The sequence below is a fragment of the Epinephelus fuscoguttatus genome, linkage group LG19, assembly GCF_011397635.1.
Source record: "Epinephelus fuscoguttatus linkage group LG19, E.fuscoguttatus.final_Chr_v1".
In the NCBI taxonomy this organism is placed as follows: Eukaryota; Metazoa; Chordata; class Actinopteri; order Perciformes; family Serranidae; genus Epinephelus; species Epinephelus fuscoguttatus.
In genome coordinates, this window is record NC_064770.1 from 518,998 (window position 1) to 543,197 (window position 24,200).

At 43.9% G+C, this 24,200-nt stretch overlaps 2 protein-coding genes across 7 annotated transcripts in view; one reads left to right on the forward strand and one right to left on the reverse strand.

Moving 5' to 3' along the window:
• Positions 1-24,192, reverse strand: part of prr12b (proline rich 12b) — a 129,515-nt gene extending 105,323 nt beyond the window's left edge. For 2 of the 3 annotated variants that reach the window (XR_007447790.1, XM_049560178.1), the window contains exon 1: positions 23,700-24,192. Coding sequence is in view for 2 of the 3 variants with exons in the window: in XM_049560178.1 (XP_049416135.1) it covers positions 23,700-23,782 (83 nt within the window). In the remaining variant the exon portion in view is untranslated. The remainder of the gene's footprint in view (positions 1-23,699) is intronic. The other variant, XM_049560177.1, reaches the window with a different exon arrangement.
• LOC125878876 (uncharacterized) overlaps positions 17,982-24,200 on the forward strand; it is a 189,120-nt gene continuing 182,901 nt past the window's right edge. For 2 of the 4 annotated variants that reach the window (XR_007447804.1, XR_007447809.1), the window contains exon 1: positions 18,741-18,891. The gene's annotated coding sequence lies outside the window, so the exon portion shown is untranslated. The other 2 variants (XR_007447808.1, XR_007447807.1) reach the window with 2 other exon arrangements.

Sequence of the window (24,200 nt, forward strand, 5' to 3'; positions counted from 1 at the left end):
TACAACAATCATTGTCGTTCACAATCCATGCCGACACCGTATGTCGCCGCGTTGGGCTAGAATCGGGCTGATATTGTGTAGTTTGTACCAGGCATAAGATTACATCTATTCCTTCTGCCCCTTTTGTTACAGGATGTGTAACTGAAAAGTCCATTGTCAGTGTGATGAATCCGCAATTACGTCTGGCACCTCCCATCTACAACAGGCTTGGGACACACCCTCGTTGAGGACTTGGCTCAGATTCCAGAGTTACTACCTTATCCTGAAGCCTCCTTAAGGAATCTGATCTTGTTTGATTCGGCAGTGGGAACCTCTTGCGCCTGCATGCCTTTACTGACGTCGACCCCAGCAGGATTCAAACCCTGGACCTTCTGCATGGAAGATGAGTGCTCTAACCACTACACATGCCCGTTCTCAGTGTATACATCCATATCTCACTTGTGTAAGTTGCATACAGGTTCACGATCGTCGCCAAACTAGTTGTGAAGTCATAAAATCCTGCTGGCACGTCAACTTATACTCTGAGTGAAGGTGAGCACATAGAAACTTTCCTCCTTCAGCAGAGAAATGTAAAATATTCTATATACATCCAGTCTGCACAGTGACAGGTCAACATCACCTACAAGCAGTAAGCACTTTTGACCAGAGGGGGTTAGGGCTGTGCGATTGCCTCTAAATTTCATATTGTGGATTGTCATTGCTCTAGATTGCCAATACACCATTAAATCGCCAAGAGGGGGGTTATGTCGTTGGTATAGGCTATAGCCTAGGCCTACCACCGCATTTTTAGATTTTTAGACAATGACGTTATTTTAATATTTTGCATCACATGCAAAAGTGAGCGTCTCCGGCTTGTGAGGAGGCTGGAGACATGTTGCTCCTCCTCACTTCAAGTCGCTGTCATTAACTTTTAACCTGCAAAGGCGGCAGTGCCGCAACATTGTAAGATTTTATGAAAGCCCTTGTGAACATTTTAATAGTTACACATTAAAACAATATTTATTTGCAATTACTCTATTGAACGACCGGGAAGCATGAGCAAACGGGCTGTGTCACTTTGGATCAAAGAGATGCGCCCTATCACTGTGAGCACAGGGCTGACAGGGCACCCTCCACTGAGAAGAGAGAGAGGAGAGGAGAGGAGAGGAGAGGAGAGGAGAGGAGAGGAGAGGAGAGGAGATGGATTGTAGGCCTGTTTGTAAACGGGGCTTCTCTGACAGTCATGTATTTCCCCAAAAAACATCTCTTAATGCACGGTAGAGCGCCCTTTTTTTTTTGTTTTTTTTCCAAAATCGCCTTGATATCCAGCAAATCGCCTGGCAACCCTCCAATCGCCAATATATGATTTGATCGCTGATCATCCCAGGCCTAGAGGGGGTCTTTAATGGATATAGTCTCTTATTGTCAATGCACTGTATTTTTAACCTTCACATGGCTACCTCTGCAAACACACAACTATCTTGAGTCTTAAACATGAGAATTTCTTGTGTCTACCTGCTGACCCCCATGACATAAAGACAGAATCATTCACAAGCTTGGCCTGGGAAGGTGTAGATCGGAGAAGGCAGTGCGGGCAGACCAACCACTTCTGAGATAAGGACATAATCTCCCACTAACTTCCCACCAATGCATGTTGCCTGTTGGGTTTAAAACCACCTAGAAACCCCTCTACCAATGATGTAACATGGCTCTGTGTCATGGGGGTGAGTGTTGTTTGGTCCTTGCTTCACCCAGACGGGCAGCTACCTTAAAGGAGCAATAAGCTAAATTCATCATTTCTAGATTGAAGGAATTAAAAAATTGCTTTGTGAAGAACTAGAGGTGTAATTTCATCTGGAGTATAACATGATCTCACACACCCTCTCTCTGTGTTGATCTCCAGCCCATTGTTTACAAGCCGGTCCGGCTGCGCGTTCATGTACGTTCGTGTGAATCCCCCCCCCCTCCTCTCGGAGCCCTTGGCCCTCCCTCCCTATAAAAGGCTACAGCCAGTGAGCAAATGGCAGAAAGCAGAACGAAACTGGGGCTAACCGGTGCTTCCTCCTCAGGCTCCACTTCACTCAGCTGCCCCACAGATCCGCTGCCTCTCCCACTTCACCTCAATAACAATCCGGAGCTGGCTGAGAGCGGCTGGCGAGGCGTTAGCCGCAGCATGACTGGAGGGAAGCACAGCCAGTTAGCCTCCGCTAGGGGGTAAATGTCTGGAGATTGAGTTATTAGCGGCTCGGTCCCAGCAATGGGTCAGGCGTTACGGTTGTGTTAAGTCAGTAAGTTTGCCCGGCAACCCAGCTAACATTTTCAATTAGCATTGTACTGGCCAGCCAGGCATGCAGCCCGCGAGGCTACATTTTTGTAATATATTTGCTGAGATGGAGGCAAGGCTCAGTGACTAGAAGAGCTGGTAGAAGCACTCCATAGCTATAAATTACTCCAGTAGCCGGTGGCAGCTGACTTGGCTAGAGTGGGCTCGCGGGCTGCTCAAGCTCCGGACATTAACCCATCCCGGTGTTTCCTCCGCAGCGTCCACTTCACCCAGCTTCACTCAGCTGCCCGATAAACCCACTGCTTCTTCCCACTTTAACCTGAAGCGATGTTTTAGCCTAGCGGGCAGCCCGCAAGCCAGCTGCCCGCTAGGCTAAAACATCGCTCTCACTCACAGAGAAGAGGAGGAACGTTAGCGTAAGCTCCCGTTGTTAGCACTAGCCGAGTCGGCTGCCACCGGCTACTGGAGTAACTTACAGCTATGGAGCACTTCTACCAGCTCCTCTAGTCACTGAGCCTCACCTCCATCTCAGCAAATATATTACATTTATTAGAAGTACCATCATCATTGAAGTAGGCAGGGGAATAGCTAAACACAGCAGAGACCGAGACATTGCTAACTGCTAGATGAGGCAAGTGGGGGGTGGAGAGCAGAGGTAGAGGGAGGAGTGGCTCATGACACACTTTGTTTTGGTCTACAGGCAGTGCACAACAGCAAACCTAGCGGTGAAACGATTTCGCTTTTTGCCCCTTTAAGTAGTTCTACCTTTAGATCAGATTTAATTCTTACAAACCAAACTTATAGTACAAGGAACTACCATGTACCTTAATGGTAGATAAAAATGAATGCATCTGGTCCCCATTATCTCTTCTTATCTAAATCTGTGAGAAATGTACATACATTCAGTGTGAAAATGTTCTCCTGTTCCTCTGTTCTTTAGTGTTACTTTCACTCTAAGTGTATCCTAAATATCCTTTGGGATTAATAAAGTAAGTAGGAGAGTAATATAGTGTCGATCTATAAATCTATCTTTCCAATACTTTGGCCTCTCTAATCCATGTGGTCCCAACCTCAGTTCATGCTAACTTTTACTGGCGCTGCTGAAAAAAGCAAATAGAATAGAATAGAAGTCTTTATTGTCATTGTATGCCATATACAACGAAATAGGAGATGCTACTCCTATTGGTGCATAGACACAAGAAGTGCACACATTCAACATTCCACATGAATAAAAACAGTCATTCATACATCACACATCAGTTATTAAAATCAGCAATAATAAAAAATAATAGAAAAGAGAGTTCTTAGTGCAATTTGTGCAAAGTACAAATCAGCAATATACAGTTGGGTGAGTCCATGTGCAAAATATGCATATATTCAGTGCTTATTGAGAGTTTAGTGCAGTAATAGCCTGGGGGAAGAAACTGTTTCTGAATCTGGATGTGTGTGTCTTAATGGACCGGTAGCGTCTGCCTGAGGGCAGCAGCTGAAACAGGTTATGGCCAGGGTGTGTGAAGTCTGTTGCGCTGTTGTTGGCTCTTCTGAGGTAGCGAGCAGTGGCTATGTCCTTGAGGGAGGGTAGCAGGCAGACGATTTTTTCAGCTGAGCGCATGATCCGCTGAAGGGTCTTTTTCTCTGCAGTTGTGCTGCCTGCGTACCACACAGTAATGTTGTATGTTATGATGCCCTCAATCACTGAATGGTAAAAAGACACAAGCAGCTTCTCTATCAAGTTGTTTCTCCTCAGCAACCTAAGGAAGTGGAGACGCTGCTGTGCCTTTTTGGTGATTTCAGTGGTGTCGATGGCCCAGGAGATGTTGTTTGATATATGAAGCCCCAGGTAATTGAATGATTAGACCTGCTCCACAAGTGCTCCATTAATCCACGGTGGTGTTGGATCCCCCTTGTTTTTCCTCCTGAAATCCAGGATGAGCTCTTTTGTTTTGGTTGTGTTTCCAGGTTATTTGTGCACCACCACCACGACAGTATCTGGATCTCGTCTCTGTAACTGGTCTCATCTCCCCCTGATATAAGTCCAAACACGACCGTGTCATCCGCAAATTTGATAATGGTGTCAGTCGGGTGGGGGCTGGAGTGCAGTCATGGGTGTACAGTGAATAAAGCAGTGGACTCAGCACACAACTTTGGGGTGCACCTGTGCTGAGCATGGTGGAAGAGGAGAGGTGCGTGCCAAGTCTGATGTACTGTGTCCGGTTAGTGAGGAAGTCAGTAATCCACATGCAGATGGAAGAGGGGAGGCCTAGGTGGAGCAGTTTATTAACCAAGATGTCTGGGAAGATCGTGTTGAAGGCGGAGCTGTAGTCGATAAACAGCATCCTCACATACAGTAGGTGTCCCGTTGCTCAAGGTGACTCAGTGCCGCATGTGTTGCCATGGAAACTGCATCCTCCGTGGACCTGTTTGATCGATAAGCATACTGGTTGGGATCAAAGGAGGATGGTAGACAAGATTTAATAAAATGAGAGACCAGTCTCTTAAAGCACTTCACGATGACTGATGTTGGTGCCACTGGTCTGTAATTGTTCAAATCAACTGCAGGGGCTGTCTTTTCAGGCACTGGAACAATGATGGCAGATTTGAGGCAGGAAGGTATGATGTTCTGAGACAGGGAGGTGTTAAAAATCTCAGTGAAGACCCCAGCAAGCTAACTGGCGCAGGCTTGAATTACCTTGCTTGGTATCCCATCAGGATCAGCAGCTTTCCTCGGGTTGACTGATCTCAATACACGCCTCACCTCCTGTTCCTGCACAGTAGGAGGGTGGGTGTGGGAGGAGGGAGGTGGAGGAGACTGGGCCGTTGCAGTTCTCTTAACCTCAAACCTTGCAAAGAAGTTGTTCAGCTCCTCCGCTAGTGAGGCGTCCATATTGACAGTGTTGTTGGAGCTGTCTTTATAGTTCGTGATATGCTTTATCCCCTGCCACATCCTGCGTGTGTTGTTATCTGTGAGGTGGCCCTCCACCCTCCTTTTGTAAGCCTCCCTAGCTTGCCTGCGTGCTGGCATCAGAAGCAGTGACAGATGATCTGATTGACCGAGGTGAGGGAGAGGAGCAGATTTATAAGCGCCCTTAATGTTTGAATCCACTCGGTCCAAGATGTTATTACTTCTGGTTGCACAGTTCACGTACTGGACAAAACCTGGCAGCACAGTTCTTAAACATGCCTGATTAAAGTCCCCTGCAACGATGTGAATCCCTCTGGGTGTCTCCGTTGTTGTTCATTTACCATGGTTAGCAAATGGGAGAGAGCAGTGCTAACATTAGCACTGGGGGGGGATGTAAACAGCAAAATGAAGAGGAAGACAATAAAGATGGCAAAACAAGAAAAACTAGAACTGCAAGCAGTTATGAACGGGGGCCAAGCCTCCCCGTGCAACTCGGCCCCCGTGCCCCACGGAGCCCACAGAAGTCGGCCCCGAAGCACGACGGGCTCAGGGCAAGCGCAGGAACGCGGGCCGACATCTGAGCCGTGGTATTTGCTGTAATAGGAAATGCGCCAGAAGTGTGAAAGGCTGAATGTGTGGCAATTTGGATTTATTGTAATAAATCACGCCCACTTCGACCAATTATTACTTAACTTTATGTCCGGCCTCAGGAATGACCCCACATCACACTCACCAAATTTTGTTCAAATCTTGTACTTGAGACTTGATGTTTGTGGGTTTTTAGCGCCCCCATTACCCGATTTTCACCAAATTTGGCATAGAGCCTCTGGATGACCTCCAGAACAAGTGAATCAAGTTTGATGTTAAAAGCTTTTACTTTGACCAAAATATGAAACAATATGTGTTTTTTAGCTAGCAAAAAAGATTGTTTGGTTATAACTAGCACATTTTTTGGAGTACCAAAATTCTTTTGGTAACTTTTGATCAGACACATCTGGAGATTCTATGTGCAAAGTTTCACACAGATGGCGCTTAAACCGTAGGAGTAGTTCGAAAAAGTAGGTTTTGGATATGTGGTGACTTAGCAAGGGAAAATTGCAGCAGAAGTGGGCGGGGCCTATGTCAGAAAACCCACCTCTATTCAGGAAATACATTGCATTGATGTCCATGAATGTGTTGTTTAAAATGTGGAAATTACAGGCAAAATTGCATTTGCATCTGTTATAGTGACACCTATAGGCCGATTTGCACAAAATTTGGCATAGAGCCTCTTGATGACCTTGGGAAAAGTGACTTAAGTTTGATGTTGAAAGCATTTATTTTGACCAAAATATGAAACACTATGTGTTTTTTAGCTAGCAAAAAAATAGTTTGATTATAACTAGTGCATTTTTTGGAGTGCCAACATTCTTTTGATAACTTTTTTTTTTTTCTACCTGTCTGCACTGGTCTTCGTAGCTTAGCGCCACAAAACGGTGTAAGCTTCTTATGAAGATTGATGCACTGTTAATCTTGCAGTCAAGTATTTTATACCCATACTGTGCGTGGTTGTGACCGTCACCCACCCTCCCTGGAGACTAGCCTATCAGCCTTTATTGGAAAAACTTCCTAATATGAGCCAGAGAGGGCCGTGACACACCAAAGTGTGTCAAGGGGAAAGTAAGGAACAAGCAGGGGGGATTGAGGGGCAGGTGCTTAAGTCCTGAGTTATATAGCGACAGTGCATGCGGAGAAGAAGGAGGAAAAAACAAACAAACAAACAAACAAAAAAACAGAGAAGAAACAGGCAGTGTAGCTGATGTATTGTGGCCTTGAGGTGGTTGTGCTCCATACAGATTATCAAAAATAAAAACAAACATATACATGTCTACTGTACTGTACTGAAAAACAAAAACAAAAGAGAAGTCGATACTGAACACCAAAAATGTGAGAGTCCTGGTGGAGGAGGAAAGCCCGATTGTGGAGAAGAGTTGCCAGAGCAGTGTGGTAGGTTCGAGAAGCAAGTGGGCCCCTTTTAAGTGATCCCATCGGTTCTTTGCGATGCGTCACGGTGCTGAAGTATCGAACATGCATGTGTGTATTTGAACCCTCCCAGTGTGTTTATGAAACCATCACCAGGGTCCAGGGCCAGCCCTGCGGGGGAAGGCGGGCGGTATGGCACCAAAAGACCGCAGGAGCGCCCAAACCCCATGCCCAGGGAGCCGCAGAGGCCGCAGGACACCACGCAGGCCCAAGGACCCGGGGCGGCAATGGCCAGCACCCCCAGAGAGCCAGAGACACACCCCAGACGGGCGGGGCAGGAGGGCCCGGTCCCGGGGACTGCCCCCAACCCAAGGGGCCAGGCGTGGGAGCCCGGCACCGCCCCTGGGGAGAGGACCAGCACCGCACCGGACAGGCCCTCACCAGGCGCCGGCCACCAACGGGCGCTGGACCAGACGGTAGTGAGAGCCCACCCAGGCCCGGGAGGATGAGGCAGGCAAGGAGGCGGCGATGCCGCAAGGCATATGCCCCCAGTGCACCGGGATCCAGGGGACCGCGAAGGGCCCCCCGCCTGAACCCCCCACCACGAGCAGTTAATCCCCCATCGGGACCCCCTAGCAGAGGGCCCTAAAACCACAGCCAGTCAGGAGGCAGAACTCCGGCAGGAACCCACAGAGCCCCCAGGGCGCCACCCGGCCCACCCGCCACAGGGCCATGGGACCCCCCCCCCCCCCCCCCCGACACCGGGAACCCAGCGACACCTACTATGACGTAAATGGGCTCCCTGGCTCCAACCCTCAGCCCAGGAGGGCTGGGCCCCACGAGCCATGCCACGCGTAGCTACAGTGTGTGTAAACCCACCACCCCCCCCCCCCCTACTATGATTCTCCGATCCCTGACGGAGAAACATTAATCCTACACCGTGAGTGTGAATGTGAGTGCCCATAAATGTGATGTGGTGCATTAAAATTGAGAGACATAGGAGACAGGTGGGGGCAAGGCTGGTGGCTACAGCACACTGCTGTCCTGCAGCCCGTGCAGCCATAAGGCACCTGGAACCTGTTCCCATCTGTCCCCCAAGATGTAGGTGTGTGTGGTGCTTTAAAATTGGAGGACAGATAAGGATGGGCTGGGGGGCCGCATGGAGGGCTACAGGACACCACTGTCCCATAGCCTGCCCCATCATGAAGGCCCCCCAATCTATCAGTGGTCTGCACCTCGAAGAGTGAATGTATGTGGTGCATTAAAACTGTGGAATGTGTGGTGGGTGAACTAAATGTGGTTTAGGAGGCCAGGCCAGTGTAGGCCCGGCCTGAAGGCTGGAGGGATGGATGAGAGGGGCTAGAAGGTGGTGCCAACCAGACCCCGGTGCCGCGAGGCCCCCAGCGCCCATGGACAGCAGGCCAGGTGGGCCCCAAGGAAACCCAACGGGCCCCCACCCAACCCTGCCCCCCAAGCAACTGCAGCGTCAGGCCCCCGCAATGGTCCCGACCTGGGCCACACCACTCGCAGCAAACCGACCCCCAACAGAAGGACGGGCGCACCACCAGGGTGCACGGACGACAAGCCCCACCCAGCCCCCCCGAACCCCGACACGCAGGAGCACAGGCCAACCCGCAACCCCGCCGGGACCCCCCCAGACCGCCCCAGACCCAAAGCGGGACCCCCAGCCCATCCGATAGAGGGATTAGGGGTTACATCATTAACAGAAACACGTTACATATTACACAACAGTCTTTCTTGAGTTGTAATATTTATATGTACAGGTGGCATATGCTCACAGGCTGAGTGGCACTATACAGACATGTTTAGTGAGTGGATAAATGGTGACCATTTTTCTGTAAAGTATGTTAATTGGTTTCTGTGGCCATCAGATATTTTCTCCAGCGAAATATGTTCTGCAAGGAGATTCATCCAGTGGTTGATGTTGAGGGTCTGTTTATCTTTCCAATTGACTAGGATTGTTTTCTTGGCGATGGCGAGAGCTACAAGAAGAGAATTGCAGTGGCTGTTTGGGAGGTCAATTGTCATCAGGTCACCAATTAAGCACAGGTTGGGAGATAATGGGATCCTGCAGTCCAAAATGGAGAGTTTTTGAGTGACTGTTGACCAAAAGTGCTGGACGGGTGAACATAACCAGAGTGCATGAAAGTAGGTGTCTGCAGTGTTCTGAGTACACTGAGTGCATATGTCAGATTGACTAAAGCCCATTCTATTCATCTTTTGTTGGGTGATGTGTGTTCTGTGGAGTACTTTAAATTGGATAAGTTGTATATTAGTGTGTCTTGTCATCTTGAATGTATTTTTGTATATCTGAGTCCAGAAGTCAGGGTACGGTGATACACCCAGCTCCTTTTCCCATTTTAAAATTGGTAAATGTATAGAACTGGTCTCTGACAGTAATTTATAAATCTTAGAAAGGTTCTTCTTATTTCTCGGAGAAAGCTTTGTAATATGTTTGGCAAATTCTGGTGGCTGCAAAGTGTCCTGAGGCGCTGGAATTCTCCTTTTGATTGTTTTCATCAATTGTAAATACTGTAGAAAATTTCCATTTCTTATTTCAAAAGTTTGAAATAAGTTTGTGTATGTCATAAGTATATTGTCTTGGAAAAGGTGGTGGAGATGAGTTACTCCCTTTATCTCCCATGTGCTAAAATGGAGAGGTCTTTTGTTAATTTCAAAATCCGGGTTGTGCCAAATTGGAGAGAGCAAGGTTCTATCTGAGAATTTGTGATTTCTAGTGTTTTCCACCAGGCTGACAAGGTGGAAGCAATCATTGGGTTCTTAAAACAGTTATGACTTCTGAGTGTAGTGGTGATAAACGGGAGGTCAGAGAGTTTTATATTTTTGCAGTCCACCTGTTCTAGTTCAAGCCAGGAGTTGTAGTCTTTGTTAGGATGTAACCATTTGGATAGGTATTGTAGCTGGTTAGCTAAATAGTAATGTTTAAAGTTAGGAGCGTCCAGTCCCCCTTCCAATTTGTTTTTCTGAAGGGTGCTTGGCTAATTTTTGCTGTTTTGTTCTTTGAGTAGAATTTTATAATTGCAGAATCTAATGACAGGAACCATTTCGATGTGGGTGTGAATGGAATCATGGAAAAAAAAATAGTTAGAATAATAGGTAGAATTTTCATTTTAACTGTGGCTATTCGTCCCAGGAGGGAGATGGGAAGATTATTCCAGCGCTTCAGGTCACCACAGATCTTATCTAGCAGCGGGCTAAAGTTCAGGTGGACCAAGTCTGATAGATTGGATGAAATATTTATGCCAAGATATCTTATGTTGCCTACAGGGAGAGAAAATTTTTGGTCTGCAGGATTCCAAGAGTTCTCCGTTATTGGCAGTATTGTCGATTTGGACCAGTTGATGGAGTAGTCCGAAAGTTTAGAAAAAATTTTTATGAGATTAAATACTTCATGTAAAGACGATTTCGGTTCTTGTAGATAAATTAAAATGTCGTTGGCATATAGATTAATTTTGTGCTCTGAACTGGCGGAATGGATACCTATGATCTTGCTGTGCCGACGGACTGCCATAGCCAATGGTTCGATGAATATTGCTGTAGACAGTAGAGGTGAGAGTGGGCACCCTTGTCTTGTTCCTCTCTGCAAAGTGAAGCTTTGAGATGTGATCCCGTTGGTGGTGACTGTGGCCTTAGGGGAATTATATAAGGCTGATACCCATTGGATAAATGACTCTCCAAAGGCAATTCCACTCAGGGTGGCAAATAGGAAGGACCAGTTGACCTTGTCAAAGGCTTTTTCTGCATCAAGTGACAGAATAATTGCTTTTGTGTTAACGCGTTGTACTTTACTTATCAGATTAAGAACTCTTCTGACGTTATTACTTGAGTGTCTGCCATTAACGAATCCTGTTTGATCATTATGAATTATTGATGCGATTATTTTGTCCAGCCTAGAAGCAAGTGCCTTTGAGATAATTTTGATATCACTGTTGATTAGTGATAGAGGACGGTAGCTAGAAGGAAGTGTGGGGTCTTTGTCTGGCTTTAGTAATAATTTGATTGCTGCTGTATTCATGTGAGGTCTTATACCTCCGTTCTTTTTGATCTCTGTCACTGTCCTGACGAAAGTGGTGCTAATATTGTCCAGAAATGTTTTAAAAATTCGGCAGGAAAGCTGCCTGGACCTGGAGCCTTACCTGTTGGCATTTTGTCTAATGCGCTCTGTAGGTCATTAATAGTCAGGGGAGCATCTAAGATATTTCTGTGTTCCATGGATAACTGAGTTAAATTTAGGTTATCGAGAAAAGCCTGAATATCTTCTGGATTTGGATTAGTTACTGTTGAATATAAATTATGGTAGAAAGAATAGAAAATCTGATTAATCTCCTGGGGAGATTGTGTGTAATTACCGGACGGCCCCTGGATTGTTGGTATCAGAGATTTTTCTTTATTGCGTTGGAGCTGATTAGCGAAAAATTTTCCTGATTTGTTACTGTGTTCAAAGTTATTATATCTTAGTTGCTGTATGATAAATTCAGTTTTCTTTGACAGAATACTGTCCAGTTGCGATTTTGTACACTGTAATTGGGTCCATACTTGATCACTTGGATTGTTTGCATATTCCTGTGTTAGTTGTTTAATGTTTTTTTCTGCTTGCAATTCCTGTTTCTTCTTGTAGGAGGAGTATGATATAATTTTTCCTCTGATTACTGCCTTTCCAGCTTCCCATATTAAAGATGGAGATAAATTTGGAGAGTCATTATCTTCAAGAAAGTTTGCCCACTCCCGTCTCACCATTTTGTCAAAGTCTGGGTCTTTAAGTAAAGAGATATTAAAGCGCCATGTTGGGGACCATTTATGGGTGGTTTCTTCTTTTGATAACTTTTGATCAGACGCATCTGGAGATTCTATGTGCAAAGTTTCATGCAGGTGGTGCTTAAACTGTGGGAGGAGTTCGAAAAAGTAGGTTTTGGACATGTGGCGAATTAGCAAAGAGAATGTGCAGCAGAAGTGGGCGGGGCCTGTGTCAAAAATCCCAGCTCTATTCAGGGAACACATGGATATAATGTTTATGAATGTGTCATTTAAAATGTGGAAGTTACACACAAAAACGCGTTTGCATCCATTATAGTACCACCTAGTAGAGCATATGCACAATTTTTGATATGTAATATCTGTGTCCTATTCGATATGTATCCTATAAATTTCACAGCCCTCAGCATAATAGTTCAGCTGTAGTAAATGTCCACGCCCACATTGACCAGTCATGACCACCTTCAATATATGGCCTCAGGAATGGCCCTACATCATACTGACCGAATTTCATAGAAATGGGTGTAGCCGTTTAAGAGATATAAACTTCCCATATTTGTAGCGCCTCCTAGTGGCAAACATTCGCCAAATTTGGCTCATACCTTCACAGTGTCATGCAAACTAAGGATCTGAGATTTGGTGTTGATAGCATTAAGTTTGACTGAGATATGCAACAGTTTACAATTTTATAGCTAGCTACACAAATTTGTTCATTAACGATTTGCGGATTTTTTTGACGGAACAAAATTCTTTAATTCTTTTGATAACTTTAGATATCAAAATCTATATCTAATGAGGTGTTATATAATAGAATAAGTCAGTCCCTTCTTTATAAAACTAATTTTTTGTAAAAAAAAAAAAAAAAAAAAAAAAAAAAAAAAACTGCAACAACAACAAAAAGAAAACAATGACCTTATGAAAAACTTAATCTCTTGGTGGTAGAGGACTGCATTTGGATATGGGTCCCAAAAATCTTATGGGAGCTTTCAGTTTACATTGCTAATCAAAAATAAACTGCAGGACCTGCGATTCATTAGAATACCATGAAATTATGAACATTTACAAAGTAGGTACTAGCAGTTAGCAGGTAACTCAAAGAAGAACATCGATGTCCACAAATTGGGAAAACAATCAGGCCCAGAAGCTTCTTACATTCCGAGCAAAGGACAAAATCAGCCACCATATAACAGAGATGGTAAATTATTGTTATTGCCATGGTAATGCCATTGTTATTGTTTATAAAGCACTGCTGACACATCTGTTATATGTCACACTAGACGCCGACACTGTTGTGTTATATGTCATGCCTGTCTGCCTCTTTTGCTTCTGCAATGCTGCCAAGCTGTCTAAAACCACATACTGTAACTGCATGATGCTGCTGTTGTTTGGTTCTGTGTAAAAATGCAAAGGAGACATAAAGAAGGGACCCAAAAAGCAGCCCTATGGTGCCATCTGTGAGTAAAAAGGGCTACAGGGCACTGCTGTAGCCTCTGCTGTTGCTACTCTTGTGGCTGCAAAATTTGTTTTGAGTGTCACAACCCCTGCAAATGACTCATTTCATTATCTGAATTTGATCGGTTTGATCGGTTTCAGATAACATTTGGACTGGAAGAGCCGCACTATTAAATGACACAACTGGAAGCTGGCTCGACAGGCGGCAGTCTCTTGTTTGACAGATAATAAAAAAGTAACAATTTATGGAATGTTACCTTAAAACAACTGCATTTTTTGTGCAGATGACTATTAAAACCATTACTGACCACTGTACATATGTGATAAATTCTCACGATGCAAATGAGGCATCCCGCCCCTTTCCAGGGGTTGCAGGGGCAGGCGGTAATGTTCAGAATCCAGCAGGAGTAGGACTGAAAAAACAGTCTTGCACAGAATTCTAGTCGGTGGTTTGGTCTGACTACCAGCCCAAAGTCTCGGTATTTGATGGCCTGGAAATGAGACTCAACCATTAACTATGTTTCTTCAGATCTGCGTACTAAACCTTTAAGGAATAATGGGTATTATGTAATGAGTAGAAGCTCTATAAAAAGCCCATAAATTTACTGTTGGCCTGCCAAGATCAAGTTAAGTTCAGGACCTAGAATAAATAAATATGTATTGGCTCGGATTCATTTAGATTTAGAAGTCAATATTTAAGTTTTTTTAAGTTTTTGATTAATTCTACAGATATTTGAGTGGGAGGGACTTCCTCATTTGCCTGACCTTGTGGCAGAGTATTTCCTTTTCTGTCAGCGCCATGAGACACCACCAGCTTGAAGAAAACATACTCACTCTGTGTTAGGGAAGAAAAACAGAAGACCAGCTGGATGTGCCCAGAACACCGCTAATGGGAGGCGCCCAGGAAGATACTGATCAGATGCCTGAGTCACCTCAAATGACCTTTTCGACACAACGAGGCAGCGGCTCCGCTCTGAGCATCTTCCGGATGTCCGAGCTCCTCACCCTATCTCTAAGGCTGAGCCCAGACACCCTCCAGAGGAAACTAATTTTGGCAGCTTATATCCACAATCTCAATCTTCCAGTCACTGCCCAAAGCTCATGACCACAGGTGAGGGTTGGGATGTAGATGGCGCAGTAAACTGAAAGCTTTGCTTTCTGGCTCAACCCCCTCTTCACCATGCCACAATGTTAAGTCTATGAGGCCAGCGGGAACTTGTGGGTGTGGCCAGCAGAAGAAACACTACTATATTCAGTGGGCCACATACTGCGGAAGTAAACCCAGAAGCTAGAAAACTTTTCTGGCAACTCCACTGGCATGATTAGGCACCATATTGGCATCTGGTATCTAGGTATTATTTAAATCTATGAGGGCGGCATGTCTTTTCAATATTGCCTGACTTTGTAGTTTGTTTTTACTTCATTCTGTTCCACTCTTAAAACCCTGGCAAATCAGATATGTTATCATGCCTACACATTAGTGTGGACTTAAAATAACTCAGGCAGATCTAACGGTTTCCAGTGATTGTCCAGGAAAATCCCCCATCCGTCCCCCCGTCCCCCACAGAAATTGGTTAGAGTCAACGCAATGTCAGACTGAAGATGGAAATAGTGTGCAACAAACTGACAATTCTGTCTAATTTCAGGCAAACTCAACACAGCAGTTTACCTCACATCCTAAACTAAACATTACATATATGTTGTAACATCAGATCTGACAATATCTGTCTCCCAACATGAATAAACTAACATATGACCTCAATACTGTAACACTAACTGCTTTACAACAGGTTGTGTTTATTTTGCAACTCTGTAAAACAATACTCTGTAACAAAACTAGAGCAAGGCATTGATTTTATGGAATACACATCCTTTATGTGTTGCAGAAGTTTACCAGAATTGCTGGGAATGCTTCATTAATTTTGTGGGTTGTGTATTCCAAAATACACAATATGAAATTCTAGTTATCTTTAACATCCACTTACATACATGTATTGATCCTGATCATTAATGGGCAATCAGTTTTGTGCACTTGTCCAGTTCTCATCCAAACAAGCCACAGTGGCAGGTGAAAAACAAAGTTACTTACCAACTCTGACCTACAATAGTCTGGCAAGTTCGGAAAATGACATTACTGTAGTGCGGCCTTTAAAACCAGAAACACATACACTATTACCATATCCAGAATCCAAGACAATATCTGGTCTTGTATAACAATATCGATATAGTATCATTTTATTGCCCAGCCCTAACCAGAAAAATGTGCACAATGAGTGGCTGATGTTGAGTGAGACCACAATTTGTGTATTTTTTTAAGATGAGGTCATCAAATGCATTTCTTGTCAAAGCAATTACAAGTTACTCACATACCCACACAAGTCTGAACAGACTAGTGTTGCACGGTATACTGGTAACAACGGTAGACTGCAGTACTTAAACGGTACATATGATACCATAATGTTGGAGTACTGTAGTACTGCGGTACCTCACGGTACCAATACTGTGGGATAAGTTCAAAGTCCAATCGCAAGAGGGTGAGTGTCCATGGGCCGTCCAATAACGGCGCGCGCTGGCCACCTGGCACTCAATATGGTGCTGCAGTGGTTTGTTTTCCAGTGACATTTCAGGTATTAGCTGAGCTATTGAGTATCTTTAAGCAGTGAACGTTATTATTTATTTATTTTAACTTGTAGGCTAGATTTGTTTATATATGCTACAGTGATTTGTTTTCCACAGAGATCTACGGTGCGAGCATTTTACTCGCATTTGTGACTAAAAATAGTTTTGTGCGAGCAAAAGAAATCTGTACTAGCATGCTGTGCGAGTACAGATTTCAACCAGCAGCAGAAACGAAAGGCGAATCCTGCCGGTTGTGGGTTAGGAATACGGCAGAGCGCCATGGCCACCGCAAGATAACGCGGTTTACCGGCGACTGAGAAGCCCGGCTCCAGGTCCAATCATTTCCTCTTTGTTGGTGTCATGACTGCCCAGAAGTACCTGAACATCCAAGCCGACACGTATGTGATGTGTCAGAGGAGAGACGAGCCGTTAATATTTCTCTCTTTGTGGCAGGTAACGGTCCACAAACCTCACCGCACTGAAGGGACTGTTCTTAACTTATCAGAGGAGGAGGGTGGCTGGTTGATTTTTATTTTATCTATTTTTTATCTATTTTTTTTATTTTATTCTATTTTTATTTTATTTTGATCCCCCCCTATGTTAATCACTTACTGATGCTGTTTTTGAACTATGAATAAGTCAATAAGTAATTTATTCCACTGAAATATCACTGATGGATTATAGAAAAGTGATTTATCTTTTTATAAATGACAAAAGGTACATCTGCCTAATTTTTGCTGTGGTATCATGATACAACTCAGAACCGTGATACTTTCACTGGTATGGTACCGTGGGTCTCAATTTTGGTACTGTGACAACACTAGAATGGACTGCTGCTATGCTGTCTGTGTGAAGAGTTATCAGAGAAATGCATATAACCAAATGTCAAAATAAAAATAGTAATGAATCAGTATTCAGCTTCTAGAACAAACAGCAAAGCTACAGTGCTTCACATTTTAGTTTCCTAATAACCTTTCAGACATCTTTCAAACCCTGAAGGCCCAGACACATCAAACCAACTTCAGAGAACTAGCAGCGATGAAAGCTACCTGCTGTGTTGCCTTACATCGCCAGACCCAGGCCAAAAGTTTAACATGAACACACTTCAAAGACTACAGCCAACGGCCAACCAGCACATACATTCTGCACCTGCTTGAGAGGAAATAGCTCTCCACACTAGCAAACGGCAGTCGTCTGTAATGGTCATTCAAAAAGGAAAACAGGAAGACTGTCCTGATGCTAGTTAGCCTGTTAGCACATTAACAACAATCAAATGTTGAGAGAACAGAGCATATTTACTGTCTGTGCCCCAGTGAACAATAGCACAAACCATCAGGAAATGTTTCTGCTAAAGAGCTCAATGGCGAAAGAAAAATAATCTGACCTTATGGAACACGTTTGTTGTGGTCTCACTCCCTGTTGACTTAACCTGCTGGTTTACTTTCCTCACTTCTGTTTCTCTTCTCGTGCACTGAGCTAAGCTACCAAACAGAGGGATTTTATTCACTGATGGGCAGTGCTGGACTGGCCATCAGGCATACCGGGCATTTGCCCGGTGGGCCGATGGTAATTTTGGGCCGGGCCTTTTTTTTTTTTTTTTTTAGTCATGTCATGATACGAGGGCCGATGCCCCCTCCCACTTGGGCCTCGGCTGCCAGTCAATCAATCATACAGAGAAGAGAGAGGAGACTGACAAAATTGAGAAGAAACTCAAAGGAGGTGCGGAAAAAATAAGAGAGAAAAAGAGACAAGCCCTTTAGGAAGATGCTGCCAAATGTGTTAAAATAACACAGATGTTTGCTGGCTATGGTGGAGCTTCTTCAGCGGCAGCATCAGTGACCCACACCCGCACTGGCATCCAAAGCAGCCGCAGCAGGTAATGATGGCGGAGGTGGCCGTCAGCAGGTGCATGAGGCGAAGGGGAGGCAGGAGGAGGAGACCCGTGGCCACCGCATTATATGACGACGGCACAGTCGGTGCGACTGGAGGGGAATTTGAACTTCAGGTAAGAAGTGATGAACAGCAGTCTACCTGGGTCAGATATGAATCAAGTTTGGTTGATAGTTTATTTTCGTTGTGCTTGCTAACTCTTAACACAGCATAGTTATGAGTAGGCCATTTAACAATTTATCTGGCTGTTGAGCAGCATGACGAGGTTTCTCTACTGCTGGGCTGTTTCTATGATGTTATACTAGTGATGGTGATCTTTGTGCTTCAGTAACTTTATTTTATTCATTTAGTTAGTTAAGTATAGTCTTTATTAGTTAGGTAGTAAAATATTTCAATGTCTATTAATTGATAGAAGTGCACTATGCAGTAATTCTTTACTCTGAAACAGCTAAAGCTCAACAGAGCAAAAATGTTCATGTAAAACCAAATGATTAGGCTAGTATTCACCATAAACCCACTTGCAAATATAATTTAGATTTAAACAAATTAGGATTTGCCAGGAGATGTGATGCTGCTCATCAACATAAAAGTGGCTTGGAGTTAAAAGTAACTACTTAAATCTATTTGTCTTTTATACATAAATATCCTCTTTATTCTAGATATGTTGTGTTTTTATCTTATTGTTTTTTTTTTACTGACATGTAACAGCAAACGCTTGTGGACAATAATTATCTGCATTTTGTTTTTACTGTGGGCATGTTTCCATTCAATTTAAAATATCCCTTCACTTTTTAAAGGTTGCCATGTTTGAGGAAGTATTATGTGTTGCTGTGCTGTTTACTGATGTGGTGAGTACATAGTCTATGAAAATATCTGTCATTTATTCATTTTAATATTCATCAATGATCATGTCTCACCTCTGTTCCTCACTGTCCAATTTTCAGGATCCCATCATACGTTCATTGTTCAGGAGGTTCACTAGACCAAGCAGCCTTTTGGGTTCCTCTAAGTAAGTACTGTATAGAATAATGGGACTGGGAGGATGGTGTAGGTTTAAATTTATTAGACAAGTACATATACACCAACAAGACAGTGTACAAGCGGTGTCACAAGAAAGTTTGTTTTCATTCATAGGCTTCATTGTCTTTCCATCAATACCTGGTGGGCCTGACTAGGCTCAAAATGCCCGGGCCGACTGTGCCGTCTCCGATTCAGCATGTTGAATTGGCTACAAAGGCCCCCGACTATTGCGACAGACGCTCACCGACGACACCCCATTGACTGACACCTGACTGTTGGCTTGGTGTGTCACAGCCCTAAGGCCACGCCAACCTTACCATCACATTTCCAAAGTTCTGTTATCCTCTTAATAGCTCATTTGACTGGCTAAGTATCACAAGTCACACTGTAAGCTGCAGAAATTCTAATGAAGAATCTACATTTCATGACTGTTTTAAGAGAGATGAAAGACTAAAGTTACCTTCTATTATACAAATTCATGCAACAATTTTAACATTTAGACAAAAAATGGATGTAGAAATGGAACTTCCTACATATACTGGTAAAGCCAGACTCTATTTTCCTGCACATTTTTATTCAGACATTCTACTTAAAGAAGCAGTTTGTTGGAATTAGTGGCATCTAGTGGTGAGGACTGGAGATGACAACCTGCTGAAACATCTCCCATGCGCCAAAGTGAACTCCTACTAAGAATTCCTGAAGTGTTCATTGTTCAGGAGGTTTTTGTTGGAAGCTGAATTATCCCCAGAGGTTTCTTCCTCACCAAAACAAACAGACCCAATGATTAAAACTGGTAACAAAACTGAATACATTTTTAATTTAATTTTATATTCTTTATAAATCCCCCTGAGGGGAATTCAAGCAGTTTTAAGTTAAAAGTCTGTGTTTTTCCTTCGCTGTTTGGTTAATCACAGAAGGGCTTCTAAGTATGGTGGCTGACATGAAAACATAAAGCGCAGACAGCCTTCTGTAAAGCCAGTGTTTGGTTGGTCCTTTCTAAGCTAATGTAGAAACATGGCAGAACGTGTTAACGAGGACCAGGGGCCTCATTTCTAAAACAATACATAGCATTCAATAATAATTATCAGCCTATATGCAAATGAAAAAAGTGTTGCAGTGGAATGAGCTGGTGACTGGCTCAGGTTGGGCTGAGTGACAGAATACCTGGAGCAAATCCAGCAGCCACCTCAGAGGCCATCACTTAACTTTTAGCTTACTACAACCTGAGCTGGGGAAGGAAAACCATGGACAACTGAAAGCAAGAATATAACTACAGCATCAGATCTCACCTTCAGCCAGAGCAGGGTGAGACAATAAAAACTAGGGTGAAGTCAGGTAATCTGGGACACTTTTAGGTAGATTACCAAGAAAACCGCCTATCACTCTGAAGAGTATCTTAAGTGTTACCGTGTTTCTATAAAGAAAATATGTTGCCAAGTAAAATATTTTAGAAACTTTGGACCTTCAAATACATCAAGAACCCTTAGCTAACTATGATGACATGTTTGGGTAAAATGGACCTGTCATGTTTGATTGTTTTTTAAATGGATAAATCAGTTTATCAGTTCAGTCATTAATTTATCAAATCATCAATGTAACCTGTGACTACTCTCTAAAAAAGATTGTCCAACTTCTCTGCAATGTTCTCTCTGTTCTTCTGCTGCCTGTGTTCTTGGTGATATATTGTCTACAATGGACGTGTGTGTGTGTGTGTGTGTGTGTGTGTGTGTGCTTGTCGAACCATTGTGGATTGTGGATTGTTGTGTTAATTCTGGACTATTATGGCTGACATGGACTCACTGCATCATCTTTAATATTTTTTAAGTGACGAAAATACTATAAATGTCTGTAATCTGACAGGGTGGTGCACAGTAGTATAGGTCATGATTTTATGGCAGCTGGTAGTACTACTGTTACTGCCGTTGGGGAGGCAGCAGCTCAGTCCATAGGGACTTGGCTTGAGAACCAGAGGGTCGCCGGTTAAAGTCCCCATCCAGACCAAGCATGGATTGTGGACTGGTGGCTGGAGAGGTGCCAGTTGGCCTCCTGGGCACTGCCAAAGTGCCCTTGAGCAAGGCACTTAACCCCCAACTGCTCTGGATGCCTGTCCATGGGCAGCCCCCTTGTTCTGAAATCTCTCCATTTCATGCATGTATGGGTCCTGTTTTTGTGTGTGTATATCAGGCCTGTGTGTACATGACAACAGAGTTAAAAAAATTTGAATTTCCCATCTGGGATGAATAAAGTATATTTTCTTCTAAAAGCGTGTTGGTTTCACTAAAGGTGAATGTCCCATTTGAGCTTAAATTCTTGTCCCATTTTACCTGAATGCATTAAATATTCACTAAAAATCCTTTCCCATAAAAAGTAAAGTGTATTGTGAAAATATTTTCCTTATTCTCCTTCTCTCTCTGTCTTGCTTTCAGATTCTGAAAAGTTGGTTCTTCTTCATTTGCTAACATTCATGTCCTATTACTGCATGTCACTAACTCGGCTTCTTCTCCAGAGCCTTTGTGCTCCACATGTTCCTTCGTATTGCAGCTGTGCCTGGATCGTGAGTCTTGGTTGTGCTGCTGCCATGGTCCTGCCTGATGCATACTACTACTCTTATCATTATTATTAGTCATACCTCTACCATATTATAGGACACATATGATTATTATTGTCACATATACTATTTTAATATATACATATATACTACTAATACCATTATTATTAGGCCTATAATTTTATTACTAAAATTAATGTTACCGTAGCTGTTATTACTGTTTGCTGAGCATCTCTCTCTGTTTCTCCCTCAGTGTATCATATTTTCACGTTCTTCATACTGTTCATGTTTTTTTGTTGATCTGTTCTGTACACACAACATCTATTGCACGTCTGTTTGTACTGGAAGAGGGATCCCCCCTCAGTTGCTCTTCCTGATGTTTCTACCATTTCTTTTCCCTGTTAAAGGTTTTTTGGGGGGAGGTTTTCCTTATCCGCTGTGAGGGTCCAAAAGAAAGAGGGATGTTGTATGCTGTAAAGCCCTCTGAGGCAAACTGGGATTTGTGATATTGGGCTGAGTTTTGATTATAAGTCAAACAGTTACTTAAAATGAAACATCCTACAACCATTATCATTGTTAATATTTAGTGGCATAACTCTTATTACCAAAAAAGGAAATCAACATGCCATATGGCTTTCCCTGGAAGTTCTGGGACCAGTGATTTTTTTAATCTTTGATGTGTCCATCCTAGTTATCTCAGACCAATCAAAATGACCTGACTTAACCCTTCTGTAGCCTCATTCTAATGTATATCCTGATTCTAGTATTACGTTTAGTATTATTCTAGTATGAAGTGTTGTGCACACAACCCAATTGTGCACCTGCCATCTTTATGAACAAACAAAACAACATTCTATTTTAATTTTAATTTTAAAAAAAAATAAGGCAATAATCCTGACAGAGAAGAAGAAGAAGCCTACACTGAGCTTCCAGAGATGGAAACCTTGAGAGTCTGACGGAAGACTGATGTGGTTGTCAAGGCGACCGCTAACGTGGAGCATAGCTAAGAGGAGCTAGCTAACGTTAGCATGGCCCGATGCGGCGCCTCATTCCAACACAAAACACTGCCTTCTCAGGAAACCCCCACCTCGTTTGACATTTATTAACAATGGCTTGTTAAACACACCGAACCAGCCGGCCAGAATGTTGGCGTTTCCTCGCAGAGTCACCTGTCTTTGTGGATACCTAATTAGTCCGTTTGCTAACGTTTGTTGTATAGCAACACACGCAGAAGCCAGTTTGATGGGAACACAAGGCTGCAGATGCATGCTGCACAGATGCATTCACTTTCAGTTAGCCTACTGGATAATATGGAAGGTAACTACAAATGTAACGTTAGCCTAACTGGGCCAAAAGCTACATGCTGGTACTAACAACGGCAAATGTTAGTACCAGCTTTACGTTACAAACCTTTATTGTAATTAGCAGTAGCTGAGGTTTAATTCGGTGACAGTCAGGGCACGTCTGTCACGTGACATTATTGTAAAGTAGTGTTTACTAATAACTGAGAATGTCACCCTAGCTGTGAAAGCCCAACAAGTTCAGCCATATTGCCACATTTTATGAATAAATTCATGTAGCTGCCGTTACCATAATCACCCACAGTGATATTTTGGTTTCAGTTAGTCCATCTTTGGCTGGAGGCGTTCATGTAATATCACTAGATAAAACAGATTCCTGTGTATTCGGCACATAATTTCATGCGCACACAAGTGTTTCCTATTTTACGGAATACAGGAATGCAAGGCTTGTTTCCTTTTGCTAGATGGCAGGCAGCAGCTATCACCATCAGAGTGCTTTGATTGGTAAGCTATAGCCAATTAGTACAGTACCAATCAACCTTGCTAACCAACCTGTGCGTGTTCCTGTCATGCATTTGTTAAGTCAAAGCAAGACAAAGCTGCAGCGGAGACAATGCAGTGCTGGGACCTAGATGTGATCTTTCATTTTTTTAAATAACAGACTCGGCTTCCAGCAACCCATCCCCCTACGTTTCTCCCCTCTCCTCTGTCCCCGTATCACTAACCTTCCATTGCATTCCATGCATTTTGGAGACAGCCCCCATACCCCTCCCCTCCCCCAAATGACAATACGGCTGGCTGTACCTGAGACTGGTAGCTATGTAGCAGCACCATGCAACCCGGCTGAATGCAGAGACGCAGCCAGCGCTATGCCCATGGCATTGTTAGAGCACACTGATGCACCCAAAGGAGCATATGGGTGCCCATGCTTTGGTCACCGAAGCTTACCTTGCTTTGGCCGATCTGTCGTAACTCCATCCCGTCCCAGCCCCTAGATCTCCGAAGCCTGCAGCGGGATAATTCCTCTCCATGAAAGAAAGGACTGGATGAAGATGGACAGATAGTGAGGGGGAGGGGAGGGAGGAATGTCTTCTCCTCTCTGCGCTCGCTTCTGTTTATTTCTCCGCTTGACGAGCCTGTAGACTGGTAGGAATGGAGGGAGGAGAGGGAGCGAGGTGGTGGTGGCGGGGGGGGGGGGTCACAGCAGCCAGGAGCACCTCCTCCCTCCTCTCCTCTCCCCATATATTTCACTGTCTATTGTCTCCTGTGTTAAGCTGATGGGTCGTAGAACAGATGCTCCACGTTCTGTAGCAGTTTAATAAGCGAGGCTACATACACAGAGATCCAGCACCGACAGCTGCTCCGCTGCTGCTCACACACACCACAGCACAGCTACATTCGCTCATTTTGTTCACAAGACGCCATTTTTAAGGAGAATGACTGGGCTGG